We start from the raw sequence: 22,246 nt of genomic DNA, 5'->3' as shown, positions 1-22,246 counted from the left end.
CCGCGCCACCATCTCCGGCCCTGCGCCCTGTCATTGGCCGAGAGCCGGGCGGTGCGGCGCGGCCGTAAGGCGTGGCCGGGTGTCGTGAGGCCTGCCTTCGGGCTACCTCGCAGTCGGCCGCGGGGGGTTGGCCTGGGTGTCATTGGCTCTGGGAAGCGGCAGCAGAGGCAGGGACCACTCGGGGTCTGGTGTCGGCACAGCCATGGCTGGCGCGCTGGTGCGGAAAGCGGCGGACTATGTCCGAAGCAAGGATTTCCGGGACTACCTCATGAGGTGACGAGCGCCGCAGGTCGGACCCCGCAACCCGGAGGGGCGCCCGGGAGGCTGCGACCCGTGCAGTCTGCGACGAGGGCGGCCGCGAGGACGCGGTGGCCCCGGGCAGCGGGTGGGCCCGGGCCCAGGCGAGAGGGTGCGCTTGTCAGGGGGGCCCCACCCAGACCCCTCCCGGACCGCCACACCCCGAAGCGGACGGCGTAGAGAGCCGGTGACAGTGGGCGCCCCTCAGGGCGGGGGTGACAGTGGGTGTCCTCTCCCGGCAGGGTGACAGTGGGCGCCCCTCAGGGCGGGGGTGACAGTGGGCGCCCCTCAGGGCGGGGGTGACAGTGAGCGCCCCTCAGGGCGGGGGTGACAGTGGGCGCCCCTCAAGGCAGGGGTGACAGTGGGTGTCCTCTGCTGGCAGGGTGACAGTGGGCGCCCCTCAGGGCGGGAGTGACAGCGAGTATCCTCTCCTGGCAGGGTGACAGTGGGCACCCCTCAAGGCAGGGGTGACATTGAGTCCCCTTCGGGGAGTGGGTGACGGTGGGCGTCCCTCCTGGCCAGGGTGACCATGGGGACGCCTCTCCTGGTAGGCATAACAGTGGACGTTCTTCCCGGCCAGAGTGGCAGTGGGGACCGGGAGGTCCCCACGGAAGTGACAGTGGGCGCCCCTCAGGACAGGCTGACCATGGGGACGCCTCTCCCGGCAGGGGTGACAGTGGGCGCCCCTCAGGGCAGGGTGACCCGTCAGGGGTGACAGAGGCTCGTTCCTCTCCCATGGTTGGCAGTGGGAACGTCCCTCCAGGCCAGGTGACAGTGGCTCGCTCCTCCGGGCGGGAGTGATTTCCTGGCCGGTTTCTACCAGATCCTCGGAGTGGGTCGCCGGTCACCTGCGGCCGTCCAGGTGTGCCAGAGGCCGCGACCTGGACGTGGGGTGGGGAGACGCCAGCGGGAGGCGCTGCTGAGAGCGCGGCGCGGCGCTGTTGGAGCGGAGCTTCGGGTGCTCCCAGCGCGCTTCTGGGACAGCGGAAATAAAATGTGCTGGCCTTGGGTTCGCCTTTCGGTTTTCTCATGATAAGGACTTTAAGCTTGGGAGGAAGTACAATTCAAGATGTTTTTATATACGAAATTCTGTCAACCAAAGTAAAGTGATGTGTCTCTAAGGACATACTTTTTCTTCTTGTTCTATTTTCTGTTAACTCCTCCTTTCCAGTTAGAAACAAAGAGCATTCGCGGTTGGAAAGCCTGAAAATACACTTTCTGTAATTTATTTGCACCTCTAATCTTGAGGCGCTTGCTTTTATTTCAAAATATTGAATATAACTTTGAAGCAGTTTTAGGTTATTTAGGAGTATAATTTTAGTTAGTTTTTCGGTGTATGATTTTAAAATCTAGGTAAGTGTACAGCTGCGTTTTTTTTTTCAGTAGTTAATAGTGTGGTCAAGAGGTAAAGAGATGAAAGCTGAGGAGGAATAAATCCTGTTATAACCACACAAAAGGGATAGTATGAAGGCAACTTGATTTTAGCAATAAAAAAGTTTTAAATCCTGAATTTTATTGGAAATACTTTTTACTTCTACTTTTATAGAGCAGTAGGATAGGAAAAATAATTCAGTCTGCCATATGGTAAACTTGTAAAGAGAAGCTTCACTTCTGACTTTCAAAAAAAGACATTTCTATGCTTAAATAGAACTATGATTAATTAAGATGGATGTTTAGTACTGTGGAGCACAGCAATTTACCAGATTAATGGTAGTAAAAACGTGAACAAAGTAGCAATCTGAGGATATGCTCTTAATCCTTGCTGTTAAGTTTCTTTACAGCTTTGAATATTACTTTAGCTTTTTACTAATGTATTGGATAATGAGCCTTCCTAATAGGTACAGCTAAGGTTAACATTGTATGGTAAAATTTAAAATACAGTTATGACCCCTAGCTATATAAAAATTATGCTGATAATTGCTTAACAGTTTTCTTTTCTTTTTTTTTTTTTTGAGACAGAGTTTCGCTCTCGTTGCCTGGGCTGGAGTGCACTGGCACTATTTTGGCTCATCCAAACCTCCACCCCCTGGGTTCAAGTGATTTTTCTACCTTAGCTTCCCAAGTAGCTGGGATTACAAGCATGCGCCACCACGCCCAGCTAATTTTGTATTTTTAGTAGAGACGGGGTTTCTCCATGTTGGTCAGGCTGGTCTCGAACTCCCGACTTCAGGTGATCCGCCCACCTCGGCCTCCCAAAGTGCTGGAGTTAACAGGTGTGAGCCACCACACCCAGCCCTAACAGTTTTATTACATAGGAAGAATTTGTTAAATATATTTTCAAGGAGGAGAGTTCTGCTTTTCTAAGTGTTATATTTTCTTCTACTAAATGGGTTTCCAAGAGCCAGGCTTTTTGATAGGATACTAGAGTATATCATCTAACCTTTTTTTCTAAAATTAACTTTATGTAGCTTTAAGTTTTTATACTTCCTCCAGTATTTAATTCAATTACACTTTGACTAAATAAGGAAAAGAAGAGAATTGCATTACTCAGAACAGTGTTGCCTGGTAGAGCACCAGACTAAGATTCAGAAGAATGACTCACAGTCCAGGATCCCCAGCAAGTTGATCCCAGCAGACTTTATTTGTCCATCAAGTGGGTTTAATGATAATGCTCTTTTTGGGTTATCAAGAAAATTAAATTGGATAAGGGATGTGAAAATACTTGGAAACTCCAAATCACTCTACATTTTATTATATCCTTCTGTTTTTGCATGCGAAAACATTTTTTTAAAGTTTACAGTTATTTAGAAAGTTAAAATCTTGTGTGAGCTATAAAGCTGTATGATCTTGAACTGAAATTATTTTTGAAAGGTGAACACGTGATGTGAAACATTCAGCTGACCTGTTTTCCCTGCCATTCTTGGCAGCAGTGGGAATTCATGCTAGGTCTGCCAAACAGTGATCGAGGGCCAGTTTGAGGTCAGGTATCAAAACTCTGACCAGAAGCTTTTTATTTTAGTGTCTCCTCCCCTAGAAAGAGAAACCTTTCTTCCTAGAACGTATCAGAGGAAAGTACTTCCTATTTGTTCTTCCAAGCTTTTCTCTTACAGCCCGGCTTTTCTTTAGCAAAGGAGAATAAAATATAAAGCAGAAAACGTCACTGTATCTCTTTTCTTCTAATTAGAAACAAGGTTCTATCCCTTCCTCTTTTTACTTCATCAGTTGCCTGTTGTACATACTTTGCGTCCTCTGCATTCTTTTTGTAGCCTACTGAAGGGGTCTAGAGGTTTTCTCAACTAAAGCTGTTCTAGAATTTTAAAAATTAATAACATAATTGAGTTTTTCAGCATAAATTTAAAATCATATTTTATACAGATTATAAATTTATTTCAATCATGTTTTATGAATCAAGTTGAACATTCTTACTAAACTGAATTTCCAAGTGTATTTATTTATTTAGAGACAGGGCATTACTCTGTCACCCAGACTGGAGTGCAATGGCATGATCATAGCTCACTGTAACCTCCCACTCCTGGGCTTGAGTGAGCCTCCTGCCTCAGCCTCCCAAGTAGCTAGGGCTACAGGTGCGCACAATTATACCTGGCTAGTTTTTTGTTTTTTCTTAGAGATGGGACCTTGCTATGTTGCCCAGCCTTTTCTTGAACTCCCAGCGTCAAGCAGTCCTCCCATCTTGGCCTCCCAAAGCTCTGGGATTATAGGCATGAACCACTGTGCCCAGCCCATCCACATGTATTTTAAATGATTTTTTTTTTCACTGAAAGAGGTTATGAAACAGGCTCTCACTTAGGACACCTAAGAACCAAAGGCAATGTGTGGAGTTTGACTGGGCCTGGTGTGAAAAAACAGCTGGAAAAGGCATTACTGGGATAACAGAACACTTAAATAGGATCTCGGTATTAAATAATGTTAAATAATTATTGACAACTGTTAATTGTGATAATAGTACTGTTCAACCTAGGTGATGAGTTTGAATGATGGGTTTGAAGCCCAGCTCTTGCTTTCCAGCTTTGTGAGCTTGGGCAAATTGTTTAGCTTTTGTGCTTTGGTAGCTGTTTAATGACATAGTATAGCGCTTGACAAAAGTAAATGTTCAATTTATTTTTTATTGTAACTAATATTGCATGTTTAATCCCCAAGATTTCTGGTACTCTCTTTTTGGTACTTTCTTCTATCTCTTCTTACTTACCTTGATTAGGGTCTTGAATCAAGAACTTCCTGGGTCTCTATTCCAATACCTTTTTCTTAAGAAACTATTCCCTCACCTTTCTTATTGACAGAATAGAAAAAGAGAGCTCTTCTTTGCTTTTCCTCTTCTCTCATTCTCCTTCCTGGATTTCTGGTTAAGAAGAATAAATTAGAATGAGCAAAAAAGTTTTGAGGTAGGACATATATTTTAATGATTAACTCAATCAAGGTCTGTGCAGCTTTATTCTAGAGACTTATTCCTCTTCTCAAGTTTGTATATTACAGTAAAGGTGAATGGATACACACACACACACACACACACACACACACACGTATTTGTATATGTGTGCAGAGGATGTTTTCTTAAGAAGAACCTAGATCATAGAGTGCTTTAAAATCAGTTAATCACTTAGCATGCTTATGAATCTGAAGTTAGTGGGATGTTTGCATTGAATATTCTCAAGTTGATGAGGTATTCTAAATTAATTTTAACTTCTGAGTCTCCAGGAAAGCTTTCAGAATTATACTTACTACCCAGGTGAGAAGATGCAGTAAAATGAAAGTGAATCTTTCCCAAACTTGTGGAATATTAGAGTTGGAACAGGCCTTAGAAATTCCAGTGCTTCATTTGCCACATGAGAAAGCTGATATCTGAACCAAACAGATAACTTCAGAACCTCTGGATACCAAACTTGTGAAGCTAAAACAGAAATGTCAACTTGGGATTTAAAGGGAAATAGTAATGCATAGAAATGGTTTTGAAAAGAAGGTTTTAGATATTTTTGTGCTCCGTGTTTTCCTGCATATGTCTCCCTTTTCTCTGCCAAACTGCTTTTCACACCCGGTCCTTGGACTCTTTGAGCACTTCTCTGCCATATAATTGACTTTCAGAAATTGAATGAAGCTGTAAATGTTCAAGCAGGACTGGCCATAAGAATCTCTTAATATCTGGATAGTCCAGTCACAGAGGTCTTTACTGTCATTCAGCTGACTTTTGGCTTGCTAAATATAGCTGAATATCACAAATTCTAATTGTTAAAACCCTCCCTCATTTTAATTTGAACTAGAAAACTAGACAAAATTTGGTAAGAATAAATTTCAGCAAACTGTAGAATTATGATCTAAAATATCTCAAAATTTTGTCCCGTTTTACTTTGAATAATGTTAGAAATATACTATGCTAGGCTGTCAGTTGGATCCTTTTAGTACCACATAAGTAAGTTATAAATTACCTAAATTGCTCTCAGTACTTTCAGAGAAAGCTAACATTACCGTAATTTTGGAAAAATTAGAAACTGACCTAAAAACAGCTCCTCTCCTCCTTTTCAAATCTCCTCCTGGTTCAGCCTGCCTGCCTCCACTTCTGCCTCCACCATGTCCATCAGGGTGACCTAGCAGCCCTACGAGGTGTTCACCTCTGGCCCCCGGGCCTTCAGCAGCTGCTCCTACATGAGCAGGCCTAGTGCCCGCGTCAGCTCCTTGATTGTCTCCCGAGTGGACAGCAGTAACAGCTTCCAGGGTGGCCTGGGCACCGGCATGGGTCTGCCACTGCACTCCAGCCTGGCTAACAGAGCGAGACTGTCTCAAAAAAAAAAAGAATAAATAATAATAATAACAATAATTGTAACTGATATGCCAGGAAAGGAGAGAAAATGGAATCATATAAAATGCTCGTTTAAAACCATAAAAGGCAGAAAAAGAATGGAAGGCAAAAAAAGAACAAAGAACAAGGACAACAAATAGAAAACAGTAACAAATATGGTAAATAGTAATACAACTATACCAATAATCACTTTGAGTATCAGTAGACTAAAAGTACCAATTAAAAGACATATTGTACAAGTGGATCAAAAAGTAAGACTCAATATACATTGTCTACAAGAAACCCACTTTAAATGTAAATACACATCTAGATTAAAAGTAAATAGGTAGAGATAGGTGTACCATTAATCAAGAAAAGGCGTTGGTAGCTATAGATGGAGCATACTTCAGAGCAAGGAAAATTACCAGGGATAAAGAGAGACATTACATATGATAATGGGATCAATTCTCCAAAAAGACATATGCAATGGTTAATTTTAGGTGTCAACTTTACTGGGTTAACAGACACCCAGATAGATGGTAAAACATTATTTCTGGGCATGTTTATGCAGGTGTTTCTGGAAGAGATTGGCATTTGAATCAGTAGACTGAGTAAAGAAGATGTGCCCTCACGCATGTAAGTGGGCATCATTTAATCTGTTGAGGGCCCCAGTAGAACAGAAAGGTAGAGAAGAGACAATTTGCTCTCTCTTCTGGAGTTTGGACATCCATTTTCTTCTGCCATCAGACATCAGAACACCAGGTTCTTGGGCTTTTGGACTCTAGGATTTACACCAGTGGCCCTTCAGGTTCTCAGGGCCTTTAGCCTCGGACTGAGTTACACCATCAGCTCCCCTAGTTCTCAGGCCTCTGGACTCAGACTGAGTTACAGCACTGGCTTTACTGATTCTCCAGCTTATGAGACTTATTACTTCTATAACAGCATAAGCCAATTTCCATTAAAAATTATATATATATATATATATATATACACACACACAGGTACGTGTATATGTATCTATAGCTATACATCTTCTATTAGTTCTGTCTCTCTGGAGAGACTTAATACAGGTAACAGTCTTTAATGTGTATGTACCATTAGAGCATTAAAACACATGAGGCAAAAACTGATAGAATTGCAAGAAAAAATAGATGAATCCACTAATATAATTGGAGATTTCACCCCTCCATCATAAATAGACCCAGCAGGCAGAAAGTCAGTACCGACATAATTTAACTCAACAAAACAATGAATCAACTGGATACGGTGAACATCAGTAGACTGCTACATGTAACAGCAGCAGAATATACATTCTTCTCAAGCTCACATGGAACACTCACCAAGATAAATTATATTCTTGCAGATAGAACACACCTTAACCAATTTAAAAGACTAGAAATCATATGGTGTGTGCTTTGGAATTAAACTAGAAGTCACTAACAGAAAGCTGGAAAATCCCCGATACTTGGAGATTAAACAGCACACTTCTAAATAACTCTGGGTCAAAGAAGAAATCTCAAGATAAATTTTTTAATATTTTGAACTAAATAAAAGTGCAAACACAACTTATCAGAATTTGTGGGATACAGTTAAAGCAGTGATTAGAGAGAATTTTTATAGCATTGGATGCATATATTAGAAAACAAGAAGGTTCTAAAATCAATCATCTAAGCCTCCACCTTTCAAAACTAAAAAAAAAAAAAAAAGCAAATTAGAATGAAAATAAGCAGAAGAAAGGAAATACAGTAGCTCTCCACCCCCTTATCCACAGTTTGCTTTCTGCAGTTTCAGTTACTTGTGGCCAAACTAAGGTCTGAAAATATTAAGTGGAAAGTTCCAGGAACAACCAATTCATAAACTGTAAATTTTGCGTCATTCTGAGTAGCGTGATGAAATCTCAGGCCATCCCACTTTGTCCTTCTTGAAACATGAACCATCCCTTTGTCCACCATCTGTATGCTGTAGATGCTACCTACTTGTTAGTCACTTAGTCATCCCACCTAGTCACTTAGCCATTGTTGTGGTATTGCAGTGCTTCTGTTCAAGTAACCCTTATTTTATTTAATGATGGCCCCAAAGTACAAGACTAGTGATGCTGGTACTTTGAATATGCCAAAGATAAGCCACAAAGTACTTTTTTTAAGTGAATAGGTGAAAGTTAAAGTCCCAGCACGTTATTCTGTGGACATCAACGCACAGATTTTGGAGTTTAAATGGAGAGGGCAGTAAACCCAAAAATAGCCAACACAGTATTGGAGGAGAAGAACAAAGTTGGAGGACTGACATTACCTAACTTTAAAACTTACTATAGAGCCACAGTAATCCAGACAGCGTGGTATTGGCAAAGGAATAGACAGATCAATCAATGGAACAGAATAAAGTGCCCAGAAGTAGACCTACATAAACAAAGTCAACTAAATTTTGACAAAGGAGCAAAGGCAAAACAATGTAGTAAAGACAGTCTGTTCAACAAATAGTGCTGGACAACTGGACGTGCAATTGCAAAAAAAAAAAAAAAAAAACACGAATGTAGACACAGACCTTATACTATTTACAAAAATTCACTCAAAAAGGATCACAGACCTAAATGTAAATCACAAACTATAAAACTCCTAGCAGATAATTTAGGAGAAAATCTAAATTACCTTGAGTTTGGTGATGAGTTTTTCTGATACAAGACCAAAGACATGATCCCAGAAATAATTGATAAGCTGGACTTCATAAAAATTAAAGTTTTGCCCTGTGAAAGATGCTGTCAAGAGAATGAAAAGAGAATATAGGAGAAAATATTTGCAGAGGACATAACTGATAAAGGCCTTTTCCAAAATATACAAAGAACTCTTAAAACTTAACAATAAGGCCAGGTGTGGTGGCTCACGCCTATAATTTCAGCACTTTGGGAAGCCAAGGCAGGCAGATCACTTGAGGTCAAGAGTTTGAGACCAGCCTGGCCAACATGGTGAAACCTCTACCTAATTCTCTACTAAAATACAGAAATTAGCCAGGTGTGGTGATGGGTGCCTGTAATCCCAGCTACTTGGGAGGCTGAGGCAGGAGAATCACTTGAATCTGGGAGGTGGAGGTTGCAGTCAGCCAAGATCATGCCACTGCACTCCATCCTGAGCAACAGAGCAAGACTCCCTCTCAAAAAAACAAGCCAACAAAACCCACAAAAACAAAACTCAACAATAAGAAAGGAACTCAATTAAAAATGGGCCGAAGACCTAAACAGATACCTCACCGTGTTCAGATGGCAAATAAGCATGTGAAAAGAAGCTCTGCCAAAAATTGGACACCACTGTTCTACATCATATGTCATCAGGGAAATGCAAATTAAAACGAGATACCACTAAACATCTATTAGAAAGGCCAAAAGGCAGAATGCCAATAAAAGCAAATGCCGATTAGGATGTGAATCAACAGGGACTCTCATTCATTGCTGGTGGGAATGCAAAATCATACAGCCACTTTGGAAAACAGTTTGGCAGTTTCTTACACATTCTTTGGTATTTACCCCTAGGAGTTGAACACTTAGGTCCACACAAAAACCTGCATGTGGATTTTTATAGAGGTTTTATTCATAACTGCCAAAACTTGGAAGCAAATAAGATGTCCTTTGGTAGGTGAATGGCAAAGTAAATTGTGGTACATCCAGACAATGGAATATTATTCAGCACTAAAAAGTGAGCTATGAAACCATGAAAAGACATGAGGGAAACTTAAATTCATGTTACTGAATGAAAGAAGCCAGTCTGAAAAGGCTGCATACTACCTGATTCCAACTACTCAACTTTCTGGAAAAGGCAAAATTACGGAGATAGTCAAAAGATCAGTGGTTCCAAGGGTTTAGGTGGAGCACAGAGGATTTTTAGAGAGTGAAACTACTGTAAGACACTATAATGATGGATGCATGGCATTATATGTTCATCCAAACCCACAGGATGTACAGCACTAACAGTGAACCTTAATGTAGATATGGAGTTTGGGTAACAATCCTGTGTCAATGTAAGTTTCGTGATTGTGATAAATACAGCATGGGCGGGGGATGTAGATAATGGGAGAGTGCGTGCATGTTTCGGGACTGGGTGTATATGGAAGTTTTCTGTACTTTGATTCAGTTTTACTGTGAACCTAAAACTTCTCTGAAAATAAAGTTTATTTTTTTAAAAAACAGAATACTTAATTTTTAACTGGAAATACAGTTTCTCCTCCATGAGAATTTGAAATCATAAGAAAGTCTACGAGCTTTGTGTTTGTTTGCTTTTTTACTGAAAATAAAGGCAGCATACCAAATAAAGAGAAAATCAAGAATATTTTCTAAATGGTTTTGCATTACTGTCCCCAAATTGCAGTTTCTATGTGGCTTATAAATTTATCTCCCTTTTTTTTTGAAACAGGTAATAACACATATTTGGAAGCATTTTTTTTCTAATTTGGTTCTGGACAAATATGCTTTTCAGATATTTTGATTGAGTCGTTGATTCATGCATTCTAGAAAACCCTGACTTAGAATTGAGGGATGTTGAGTTGTAGTGTTTTGTATTTAACAGACATATTTAAACTGACTTTACTCTCAGATTGTTTTACAGTAATTAATGTGATTATATTCATGTAGGACTTTTGAATTGAGCAGGGTATGAAGGCAGAAGTTAATTCTCCCTTATTCTCATACATTTGTAATCTATACTAATCCTTATTCTCATACATTGTAATTCTCCCTTATTCTCATACGTTTGTAATCTCCCTTATTCTCATACATTTGTAATCTGTTGTAAAATAGGATATAATCAAGCTGTTGTATGATTTAAGGAGAGAGTCTTAAAGGAAAAACTAAGTTATGTCCAAGTTGAAACTTCACATTATAAGTGCTACATCCTTTAAAATATTTTTATAGGGAAAAAAATGTGCCCTTGGTTATTCATAGTTACCTAAAGGGCCAGTGTTCAGATACTGACAAAGGTATTTGAAGGAGAGCAATGCCGTAGGTGACTGACTGTTCTAACTAGATTATGCTGTGTGATCTGGTAAAGTTATCAATCTCTCTGCTATAAAGCATTGTGGTCAGTTTGTACTTGCTGTGAAATATAATTTGGATAATTATATTTGTATATATAATTATATGAATGATATATATTTCATAATATAACCTATCTGAAGCACATAGTAGTACCCCCTCATCTGCAGTTTCTCCTTCTATGGTTTTAGGCACTCAAGGCCAGTTGTGGTCCAAAAAAATATTACAGTATTGTGAAAGAGAGAGTAACCACATTCTCAAAATTTTTATATCAGTTTATTGTCATAATTATTCTATTTTATTATTAGTAATTGTTGTCAATCTCTTACTCTGCCTAATTTATAAATTAAACATTATCATAGGTATGTATGTATAGGAGAAAAACATAGTACATATAGGGTTTGGTATTATCCCCGGTTTCAGGCATCCACTGGAGGTCTTAGAATGCATCCCCTGAGGATAACGGGGACTACTGTATTATTAGCACCATCAACAATTATTTTCATGTTACAAATTATAATCTCTGTGCTCTCTAAAACAAAACAACTAGTAGAATTCTTTGGACTTGAGTGTGTTTATAAAGGATTTCATTATTTCATTTTTCCCCCTGCCGTACTGCTCAATTTTATTATTATATTTCAATAACTCTTTCAGTAGCTCAACTTTGAGATTTTGCCCTAAGAGAAGAGCTTAGGTATAACCTGGCAAGAGAAATTGTTATTTCAGAAATAAAAGTAACTCAATATAAGTTTTTGGTGTATTTTTAAATTTAACATTCTGGAAAACAGCATTGACATTTTTACTATTCATTCATTCATTCAACAAATATTTTTTAAATTCCAGTTTAAATGCCAGGCACTACTTTAAGTAGTCCAGTAGTAACAAAAATACATCCCTCCAGGGGTTCACATTCTGGTGCAATGTGTTAGTGAGCAGAAGGGAAAGTTTCATTGTTAATAGAATTCTGCAGCAGTATGCTTCTCTGCAACTTACCACTTTTAAGGAAATATTTCCTCAAAAACTGTGCTGTCCAATTTGAGAGCCACTAGCCACAGGTGGCTACTGATCACTTGAAATGTGACTAGTTCAAGCTGAGATGTGCCGTAAGTGTAAAATACACACTAGAGTCCAAATAATTGTATGAAAAAGCATGTAAAAGGTCTAATGAATAGTTTTTATTGATTACATTTTGAAATTAAAATTTTTTTGCATACATATGAATTAACTGTTAATACAAGTAATTTCTGTGGTTTCTTTTTACTTTTCCACCTTTCTTTTCTTTTTTTTTTTTCCTTTTTTTTTCCAGACAGGGTCTTGCTCTGTTGCCCAGGCTGGAGTACAGTGGTGTGATCTTACCTCACTGCAGACTTGAACTCCTGGGCTCAAACAATCCTCTGGAGGCACAAACCACCCATGCCCAGCTAATTTTTAAAATGTATTTGTGTATAGATGGGGTCTCACTGTGTTGCCAAGATTAATAGTGAACTCCTGGCCTCAAGCAGTCCTCCTGCCTTAGCCTCCCAAAGTGCTGGGATTACAGGCATAAGCCACTGTGCCCGGCCTTCTTTTTAGTTTTCTTAATGTGGCTTCTAGAAGTTTTAAATTACATACGTGGCTTGTATTTGTGCCTTGCATTATATTTCTATTGGACAGTTCTGCTCTAAGGATTGCACTTATTTTCCATAAAATTAAGATCTAATTTCATTAAGTCAAAGTTCTTATTAGAAATAATATTACTTGATCTTTTAAAAATAATAAAAGAATGTACACTGTTAACATTGTAGTCCTGTTACTGAAATTTGAATACAGATGTGAGGTTGCAGTAACCTAATAAGACCAAAATCATTTGATTTTTTTTTCTTCTTTTTTCCATGTCTCTCCTGTCTGAACTTCGGTGACTCTTCACAAAATAGTACGGTAAGAAAATTATTTCCATCCATTTCAGGCTTTTGCAGACTTTCTGCATTAAGAGAGTTACGGATAACAGACTTAGCATCCTTTGCTTGTGAGAGCCTCTCTAGCCGCCATGGCTGGCAGGTTGTGAAGGTTGCCTACTGCACCTTGGCCTGTCCTGGGGAGCCTAGACACGAGCTCTGTCAGAGCCATGCTCCTGGGGCTGCTCCCTACTCCTGTTTTTAGAAACAAGCATATAATTACTTCATTGATAATAGTCACAGTGGAGCCTGGCAACCGATGAAAGGAAATAGAGAAAGAAAAAGAGAAAGCAGGAAAAGAAGGGTGGGATGATTTTTTCCTGTAGGGTGGAGTTCATTTCCATGGCTTGATTTTCACACAGGAGATGGTGTGTTGTATAATTCTGTTGGAACTTTCTTTTCAGCACAATTAAGAATTATAATGAAGTAAAATGTTTTCCATTTAATCCAACATATGTTAATTTCTTTTTGAATTTTAATAAAGTTCCTTATTTTTCTCAAAATTGACTGCTGAATACCTGACAGAGCATAAATCAATTGTATTCTAAAAAAGGGAAGAGAGAACTAGAATATTGTACTAGATAGAAAAGATGCATTATAAACTTTCTCAGGTTAGGTATTTTAGTAAACTAGTGTTAAAATGATTTTTACCTTTTGTATTCTTAAGAAATATATTTTCAGTATAGCTCAACACTTACAGTCATAAGTGTATGTGTAGTTCTTAACTTGCAGAACTCTTGTTTCCTATAACCTAACACTCATCACACTTAAACTTTTTATTTTTTTTATTTTTATTTTTTGAGATGGAGTCTTGCTCTGTTGCCCAGGCTAGAGTACAGTGGCATGATCTTGGCTCACTACAACCTCTGTTTCATGGGTTCAAGCGATTCTCCTGCCTCAACCTCCCGAGTAGCTAGGATTACAGGTGTGAGCCACCACACCCAGCTAATTTTTGTATTTTTAGTAGAGACAGGGTTTCACCATGTTGGTCAGGCTGTTCTTGAACTCCTGACCTCATGATCCGCCTGCCTCGGCCTCCCAAAGTACTGGGATTGCAGGTGTCAGCCACCACGCCTGGCCCACACTTAAACTTTTAATACCATCACTTAGCCAGGAATCTCCCAAGGCTACTTTAGGTTTAGATTTATTCCATTGTCCATTTCTGCTTTAGCCCCACCTATGAAAGAAGACACATTCACAACCGGTGGTAGAGAAGCTGTGGTTTATATGCCCCTTAGAATAACTCTTCAGGCTCTGTTGTAGCCCTGGGTTCATGCATGATAACGTAGACAGCAACACCACCATACAGTGCAGAGGAGTGGCAAGAGAGTAAACGGAAAAGGAGATGAAAATAGACCAAGTGGAGGAAGGCCTGGTCAAAAAAGGAGGAAAAGGAAGATCACTATGGAATAATAGAGAGTTGAAAAATGAAGTGACACCCAATAACAGGATGGGTAAGAAAAGAAGTAAGTAGGTAAGGGAGAGATAGATACTCTCCCTTACAAAAGTCTGGGGAATAAGGAAAAAAGAAAACTGGCCATATCTCATCTAAATGTAAGAAATTAAGGGTCATTGTTAATAGAATTCTGCAGGAGTGCACTTCTCTCCAACTTGTCATTTTCTTTTTTTTTTTTTTTTTGTGAGACAGAGTCTCGCTGTGTCACCCAGGCTGGAGTGCAGTGGTGCAGTCTTGGCTCACTGCAACCTTCACCTCCTGGGTTCAAGCAATTCTCTGCCTCAGCCTCCCAAGTAGCTGGGATTACAGTCACCTGCCACCACACCTGGCTAATTTTTGTATTTTTAGTAGAGACAGGGTTTTACCATGTTGGCCAGGCTAGTCTTGAACTCCTGACCTCGTGATCCACCCACCTCAGCCTCCCAAAGTGCTGGGATTACAGGCGTGAGCCACTGCACCTGACCCAACTTGTCATTTTCAAAGAAATATTTCCTCTAAAGCCTTGCTGTCCAATTTGAGAGCCACTAGTCACCTCGTCTAAATGTAAGAAATTAAGTGAAAGTTGCAGTAGTGAGTATCTTAGATAATATGCAGTCTGAATGCAAGAGGACTAATTAGCCAGCCCAGAATCTCAAGATTCTTTAAACCAACTGTGCCTAATTTACAGAGTTTATAACTCACATGTTAAACCCTGAAATACTTATCGTGATGGCTATATGGGAACTTTGACCTTTTATAGTTATTTAAATGACCTTGTGGCTTTCATGTTAAATAAACATTTTAAAATATTCTATTATGCCAAATCCAATTCCCATTTATTTTTCTTATATTTCCCTTGGTTTACCACTTTTTAGGGAATCTTTGGATTTTAACCCCTCGTCAATAATAGAAGCAAAGTCTAGAAATATATTTAGCAGTCTGAATTTAACCTAAACATTATGATAGGCAGAAGTCAAGCAAAGACTGTTTTTACTCTTTAGTGTTAGGATAACTAAAAGGGGTGTTTAGCCAACAAGATGTGGTTTCTTTCAGATTTGAAAATATTATTTCCAAATTCTAAATTAATGAAACAATTTTTCATTTTTAATGAACAAAAGCCACAAGCCTTATTTTATTTCAGCATCTAAAATTAAACTGATTGTGGCTGCTGTCAAACACAGACGACTTCACTTTGGTATCCTTGGATGAGTGTAGTTGTAGAATGAAAAACTATTGGTTTATTTCTTTAATATTAATATAAGTTTTTGCTATTATGTCAAAAGTACTTTCCAATCTTAATTTCTTAGTGTCTGGGGTCCTGGGTATTGATTTCCAAGTTCTTTTATCTTAGAATAGCTCATATAAGCTGAAAAACAATTTATTCCCTTATTAAGTTTCTTTCTTCAGAAAAGTACCCAATTTAGGGTCTGCATTTTAAGAATTATTAACAAATATCTTAATAAAAATTTGGGAAAAGGAGTGTGGATAGATTTAAACATAAAAATTATGGAGAATAGTTCTAACAGGGTTTGAATTATAGCAACAATGAGTTGTGTAAGAAGTGAATCTTATTTTTATTTTTAAATTTTCTAAATGGGACAATCAGAGACGACTTGGTTGTAGTATGGAAACCACTAGGGACCTTGGGAAGCTGCCAAACCCTTTCTAGCTCTGGGCTCAGCTGTAAGACCTGCTGATTCCTACAGGAACACTTGGACAATCCAATACCTAAATGTTAACCATCAGTTAACCCAGTAAACCTGCAAGATGGAAACGAAGATTTGTTTTCACGAGTTTCACATGATTATTTAAAGTAAGGGAAATTTCAGCTGTTTATAGTTCTATCTTAACTTTTTCCTCTCTTCATTCTTTTCCTCTCATTTTTTGTAGCATTTCTGGGGCCCAGTAGCCAACTGGGGTCTTCCCATTGCTGCCATCAATGACATGAAAAAGTCTCCAGAGATTATCAGTGGGCGGATGACATTCGGTAAGAATGCAGATTTGGATAATCGGGGGACTTTCAACATAGTAGAGCTCCTGCTTGCATTTCAAGATTGTAGCACTAGATGTTACAGTCACTATTAGAAAGTCACATACAGAATGTGATGGCATGGAAGAGTGTTACTTCTCTATGTGAGTAAGAAACAAGATTAATTAGAAATATTTATCTAGGAAGTAGTAACATCTTATTTGCCTTTCAGATTTAGCACACCTAACTGAAGACTGTGTTATCTGAATCATTCTAATAGTCACTCTAATGATTTATATCATGAACTTTTTTGGGGGAAAGTGTCATTAAACTTACTTGAAACCCTGATATTTGAACATAAAACTATTGTGGAGGGAATAAATAACAATTCTTTCAGATAATGAATGTATTATAAGCAACTCCAGGAGACAAAAAAAGTGGCTAAAACAAATTTCAGCCTACTCTTGCTCTGAAATATGTTCCTTAAATGTTTAAATAATTAACAAAAACGCATAGCAGTACAGTAAATTTTTTTATGAGCTTCCTATTCATACAGGCATTTAAGTAATAACTTTTCTGTCAAAGGCTTTCGCAGAAGAGGTTCTTTTTTGATCAAGGCAATGGAACTGTTCATCTCTGTGGTCCTATCAACCCTCTCAGTTTTCTAAGTTATTGATTGACTTTGCTCTGCTATTTTTGGCAGCCCTCTGTTGCTATTCTTTGACATTCATGAGATTTGCCTACAAGGTACAGCCTCGGAACTGGCTCCTGTTTGCATGCCATGCAACAAATGAAGTAGCCCAGCTCATCCAGGGAGGGCGGCTTATCAAACATGAGTAAGCAGATTTCAATTTAGTTACTTTCTTTTCAGGCATTTGAGGAATTGGGGAGAATGAAACTAAAATCTTTTCTGAGGGAGTACTGTGGGACTGGAGTGTGTATAGATGTGCTTTAGCAGTTGGGGAAACAACTTACTAAAACACGAAAGTTAACATGAACTAGGATACAGGCTGAGCATCCCAAATCCAAAAATCTGAAATGCTCCAAAATATGAAACCTTTAGAGTGCCAACATGACACTCAAAGGAAGTGCTCATTGGCGCATTTTGGATTTTGGACTTTCAGTTTAGGGATGCTCAACTGGTATAATCCAGTTATTCCAAAATCTGAAAAAGTCTGAAACATGTCTGGGCCTAAGCATTTCAGATGAGGGATACCCAACCTATATTACTGTTTTTACAAGTTGTAAGTTGAAATAAATGTTATGTAAAGGTGTCTTTTTAAAGCCATCCAAAGCCCTTGCGATTGGCATTGAAATTTTGTTTCTCATTGAATTTTTCTTTTTGTTTCTTTCTAGGATGACTAAAAAGGCATCTGCATAACAATGGAAAATGAAGAACAAGGTCTTGAAGGGACAGCATTGCCAGCTGCTGCTGAGTCACAGATTTCATTATAAATAGCCTCACTAAGGAAAATACACTGAATGCTATTTTTACTAACCATTCTATTTTTATAGAAATAGCTGAGAGTTTCTAAACCAACTCTCTGCTGCCTTACAAGTATTAAATATTTTACTTCTTTCCATAAAGAGTAGCTCAAAATATGCAATTAATTTAATAATTTCTGATGATGGTTTTATCTGCAGGAATATGTATATTATCTATTAGAATTTACTTAATGAAAAACTGAAGAGAACAAAATTTGTAACTACTAGCACTTAAGTACTCCTAATTCTTAACATTGTCTTTAATGACCACAAGACAACCAACAGCTGGCTACGTACTTAAAATCTTGTTCCCACTGTTTGAAAATGTTATCTGTGTATTTCCATGCAGTGTGTATATTGAGATGCTGTAACTTAATGGCAATAAATGATTTAAATATTTGTTAAATGAGTATGATTAAATATCTTGCTGCATTCCCTAGGAAACTGCAGAACAATATATCTGAAAAGACAATTATAGGTGAAAATGGAACTCCTTGAAAACTATGAAGATGGCTGGAGGAAATGCAGAGCTGGAAGGCCAGTGTTTTCTGGAAAGCATGGACAGTCCAGCTACGCAGAACGCATTCTTTCTCTTATGGGCAAGTGTTATTAATAGAAGCGCTGAGACTCAGGCCAGTCACTTGAGTGTTCTGGGCTTCTCTTTCCCTCTTTGTAAAAAGTTGCAGAGGCGATTCCTGTGGTGATCTAAGAATTGTGCTGCTTTCCAGAGAAAGCTGTTGAGATTGCAGTCTCACAGGAATGGGCTGATCCCGTGGTCCAGCACAGTACTAGGTGCTCGGATGGAGGAATCAACTTTCAGGGGAGGGATGGAGCCGTTAACTAGGAGATGCTCCGGAGAGGTCTGACCAAATGACTGAAAATATCCTAAGAGCATAGTCCTGACTTCTTATTTCACATTATACAGTTAAGTTAGGGTTTTTAAAAAAAAATGCAACTTGAGTCTGATTACAGTTTCCCATTCTCTATGTGGTAGCAGATGAGGGCAGCAGAGAAGCCCGTGATGAGCAGAGGGGAAGTCTGTGAGGCGCAGACTCCCTCAAGGGTCCATACCATATTCTGTCACTTTTTTTTTTTTTTTTTGAGACAGGGTCTCACTCTGTGGCCCAGGCTGGAGTGCAGTGGTGCAATCACAGTTCACTGCAACCTCCACCTCCTGGATTCAAGTGATTCTTCTGCCTCAGCCTCCCAAGTAGCTGGGATTACAGGCATGCGCCACCACACCCGACTAATTTTTGTATTTTTAGTAGAGGCGGGGTTTCGCCATGTTGGCCAGGATGGTCCCGAACTCCTGGCCTCAAGTGATCTGCCTGCTTCCCAAAGGGCTGGGATTACAGGCATGAGCCACTGCACCCTGCTTCATATTCTGTCACTTTTATTTTCTTTTTAAGGTGCTATACAGTTCACAAAGCATTGTCATATGTGTTCTATTTGGGCCTCGCACAGCACTGTGGAGCAGGCTGGTCATTTATTTATAGAGGAGGGAACAGGTTGTGAAGCTGTGAAACACCTGTATTTGGCAGGGCCAGGGCACACACCTGTCTGGGGACGCTGCTCCTGCCACACTGCAGCTGGGACCATGGCAGGACAGACACTGCAGGAACCCTGCCACACCACAGCTCCATCAGGCTCAGCTTCCACAGTTAAGTACAGCTGAGCATGGTGGAAAAAACTGGCATGAAGAGCTGTAGATTGGTTAAATTAAAACCACTTGTTCTACTTTATCATACAAGTAATAATACTTCCGAGACATTCTAACTCTACAGAGACACAGGGCATAGAGTGCAGCAACTGAATCCCTCATAGGTCTCCTCCACCCTTGGCCTTTCCCTGTAGAGTCAGCCACTGTCAAGGATTTTTGGTTTGGGGTCTTTCTCTTCATCACCTTGGAAAAACTCCCAACCTGCTAGCCTTTAGTGCTGGGTAAGAAGCAAGGAGATTCTCCACACCTCCATTTCAGAGATTGGCCAGCTCCCTGAAGGCATGGCCTTGTCGGTCAGCCCAGGTGGAAGCCAGCAGAGCACCAGGGACCAGGAGCAGATACTGCAGGTGATTCGAGCAGGAACAGGCCCTGATAAAAACCAAGGCAACAGTTTGGTTCAGTGGACTTTTCTGGTACTCCCGAGGAGAGAATATGGAGAGATAGAGGCCGGTAAGGTCATTCCTGCTGGCCAAAACCTGCATCCGAGCTGAGGGAATCCTGCGAGTGTGCAGACGCAGTCAAAGCAGGCACAGATGCAGGAGTAGCGTGGAGTCTGCTCCCTCAGAGCCACAGCTTCTGACTGTGCCTCAGAGAGAGTGACGAGGGACTCACCAGGGGAAGGACTGACAGGCACTTGGCCCGCTTAGAGGTCACAGGAAGCTTTTAACTGTCGCACTTCCTCTTTCCGCACAGAGCCCTGAGCACTTGCAAAGACGAAGGCAAGAATGCAAGGCACCTGATTAGAAGCAGTAGGAAAGGATGTGAGACTTTTTCCGCTGTCGGAATTTGATTCCTAATTTCACATAGCGTTGAGACCAGTCATGATAAAGTATATTCCAGAACAAGAGTTTTTGGGTTTTTTTGCATTGTTTTGTTTTGTTTGAGATGGAGTCTTGCTGTGTTGCCCAGGCTGGAGTGCAGTGGCACCATCTCGACTCGCTGCAACCTCTACCTCCCAGGTTCAAGCAATTCTCCTGCCTCAGCCTCCTGAGTAGCTGGGATTACAGGTGCACACCACCATGCCCGGCTAATTTTTGTATTTTTATTTAGTAGATACAGGTTTTCACCATGGTGGCCAGGCTTGTCTCGAATTCTTGACCTTGTGATTTGCCCACCTCAGCCTCCCAAAGTGCTGGGCTTACAGGCATGAGCCACTGCGCCCGGCCCAGAACAAGAGTTTTTAATGGTTCTCGGTTGCTTTAAGTTTACCATATCCAATGTCTATTGTTAGCAAAAGGCGCACTCAGAACACCTCGGAATTCAGCTTATGAGCAATAAAAGGAGACAGACCCGTTATTTAAATTGCTTTTTTCTGGGCCTTGGACATGGAAGACTTCCCAGGCAAGACTAATTCCTAGGCTCCGGGCAAGCTCTTGCTGCTCTTTCATCATGGGAATTTCCAGAGCTTGCCTTCCAGAGACAGGTGAAATACATTGTCACATTTGGTAAATGTTTGGTTTGTACTATGAGAGCAGTATGCATGATGTTTCATCCTAAAAACTGGAAATCCGATCTGGTCTCTTTAGTATAATCTCAGAAGTCATTGCCTTAGTATCTTGATGTGTGTTAGTGGAGAACACTGCTGGCAATGGAAATGCATTAACCATTAGAGAGTCGGCATTTAAAGTAATCATAGGTGATAAGTAAAATGTGAAAACTCAGGCCGGGCGCGGCGGCTCATGCCTGTAATCCCAGCACCTTGGGAGGCCGAGGAGGGCGGATCACAAGGTCAGGAGATCCAGACCATCCTGGCTTAACATGGTGAAATCCTGTCTCTGCTAAAAATACAAAAAATTAGCTGGGCGTGGTGGCGGGCACCTGTAGTCCCACCTACTCGGGAGGCTGAGGCAGGAGAATGGCGTGAACCTGGGAGGCGGAGCTTGCAGTGAGCAGAGATCGCGCCACTGCACTCCAGCCTGGGTGACAGAGCAAGACTCCATCTCAAAAAAAAAAAAAAAAGAAAAGAAAAAGATTAGGTTGATGCAGAACTTGATTACTTTAAAATCCCAACAATATATATTCAGAATTTAAACTGCCATATAACATTCTTTCTCAAAATAACTCTCAAGAACTCAAAATATTTTTCATTTAAATGACAAAATATAAAGAAAGTTAGGAGACTCAAATGAGTCATAACTAACTTCCAAGATGAAGTTCATACTAGTTGTCAACAGTAAAGTGTCATGTTGGTTTCGGCTCCAGAGGCAGTGCTTTTCTTTGTTATAATAAATTCACGGGGCAGAGGTGACAGTTGGGAAATACTTCCTACACAAGCCAACATTCTCAACCTAGACAGTGGGAATCCTGGCACCGGGCAGCGTGACTGCAGGCTGCATGCACAGTGAGAGTGGCCTGCACGTGGGGGTGGTAGAGAAATCAACGGCCTCTTGTTTCATAATTCTATTTTTTTTTTTTTTTTTTTTTTTGAGACACAGTCTCGCTCTGTCACCCAGGCCGGAGTGCAGTGGCGCGATCTCGGCTCACTGCAAGCTCCGCCTCCCGGGTTCACGCCATTCTCCTGCCCCAGCCTCTCCGAGTAGCTGGGACTACAGGTGCCCGCCACCACGCCTGGCTAATTTTTTTGTATTTTTTAGTAGAGACGGGGTTTCACCGTGGTCTCGATCTCCTGACCTCGTGATTGGCCTGCCTCGGCCTCCCAAAGTG

At 40.5% G+C, this 22,246-nt stretch overlaps 1 protein-coding gene across 5 annotated transcripts; it reads left to right on the top strand.

The window, feature by feature from the left end:
- Positions 1–58: 58 nt before the first annotated feature.
- MPC1 (mitochondrial pyruvate carrier 1) lies at positions 59–18,268 on the top strand. 5 transcript variants are annotated; one of them, XM_055269466.2, is made up of 5 exons: positions 84–273; positions 1,975–1,978; positions 16,299–16,395; positions 17,081–17,213; positions 17,734–18,268. In XM_055269466.2, exons 1-5 carry the CDS (start codon positions 203–205, stop codon positions 17,756–17,758), a joined length of 330 nt encoding a protein of 109 aa, XP_055125441.1. In that variant the 5' UTR covers positions 84–202; the 3' UTR covers positions 17,759–18,268. The 5 variants fall into 5 exon arrangements, with proteins under 5 accessions (XP_055125472.1, XP_055125441.1, XP_055125451.1 ...); XM_055269497.2 differs by lacking the exon at positions 17,734–18,268 and having other exon boundaries at positions 59–273; positions 17,131–17,208; XM_055269476.2 differs by lacking the exons at positions 84–273; positions 1,975–1,978 and adding an exon at positions 12,937–12,956.
- Positions 18,269–22,246: the final 3,978 nt, after the last annotated feature.

The sequence above is a fragment of the Symphalangus syndactylus genome, chromosome 2 (genome assembly GCF_028878055.3).
Source record: "Symphalangus syndactylus isolate Jambi chromosome 2, NHGRI_mSymSyn1-v2.1_pri, whole genome shotgun sequence".
Lineage (NCBI taxonomy): Eukaryota > Metazoa > Chordata > Mammalia > Primates > Hylobatidae > Symphalangus > Symphalangus syndactylus.
This window is presented reverse-complemented; position numbering and strand designations above follow the sequence as displayed.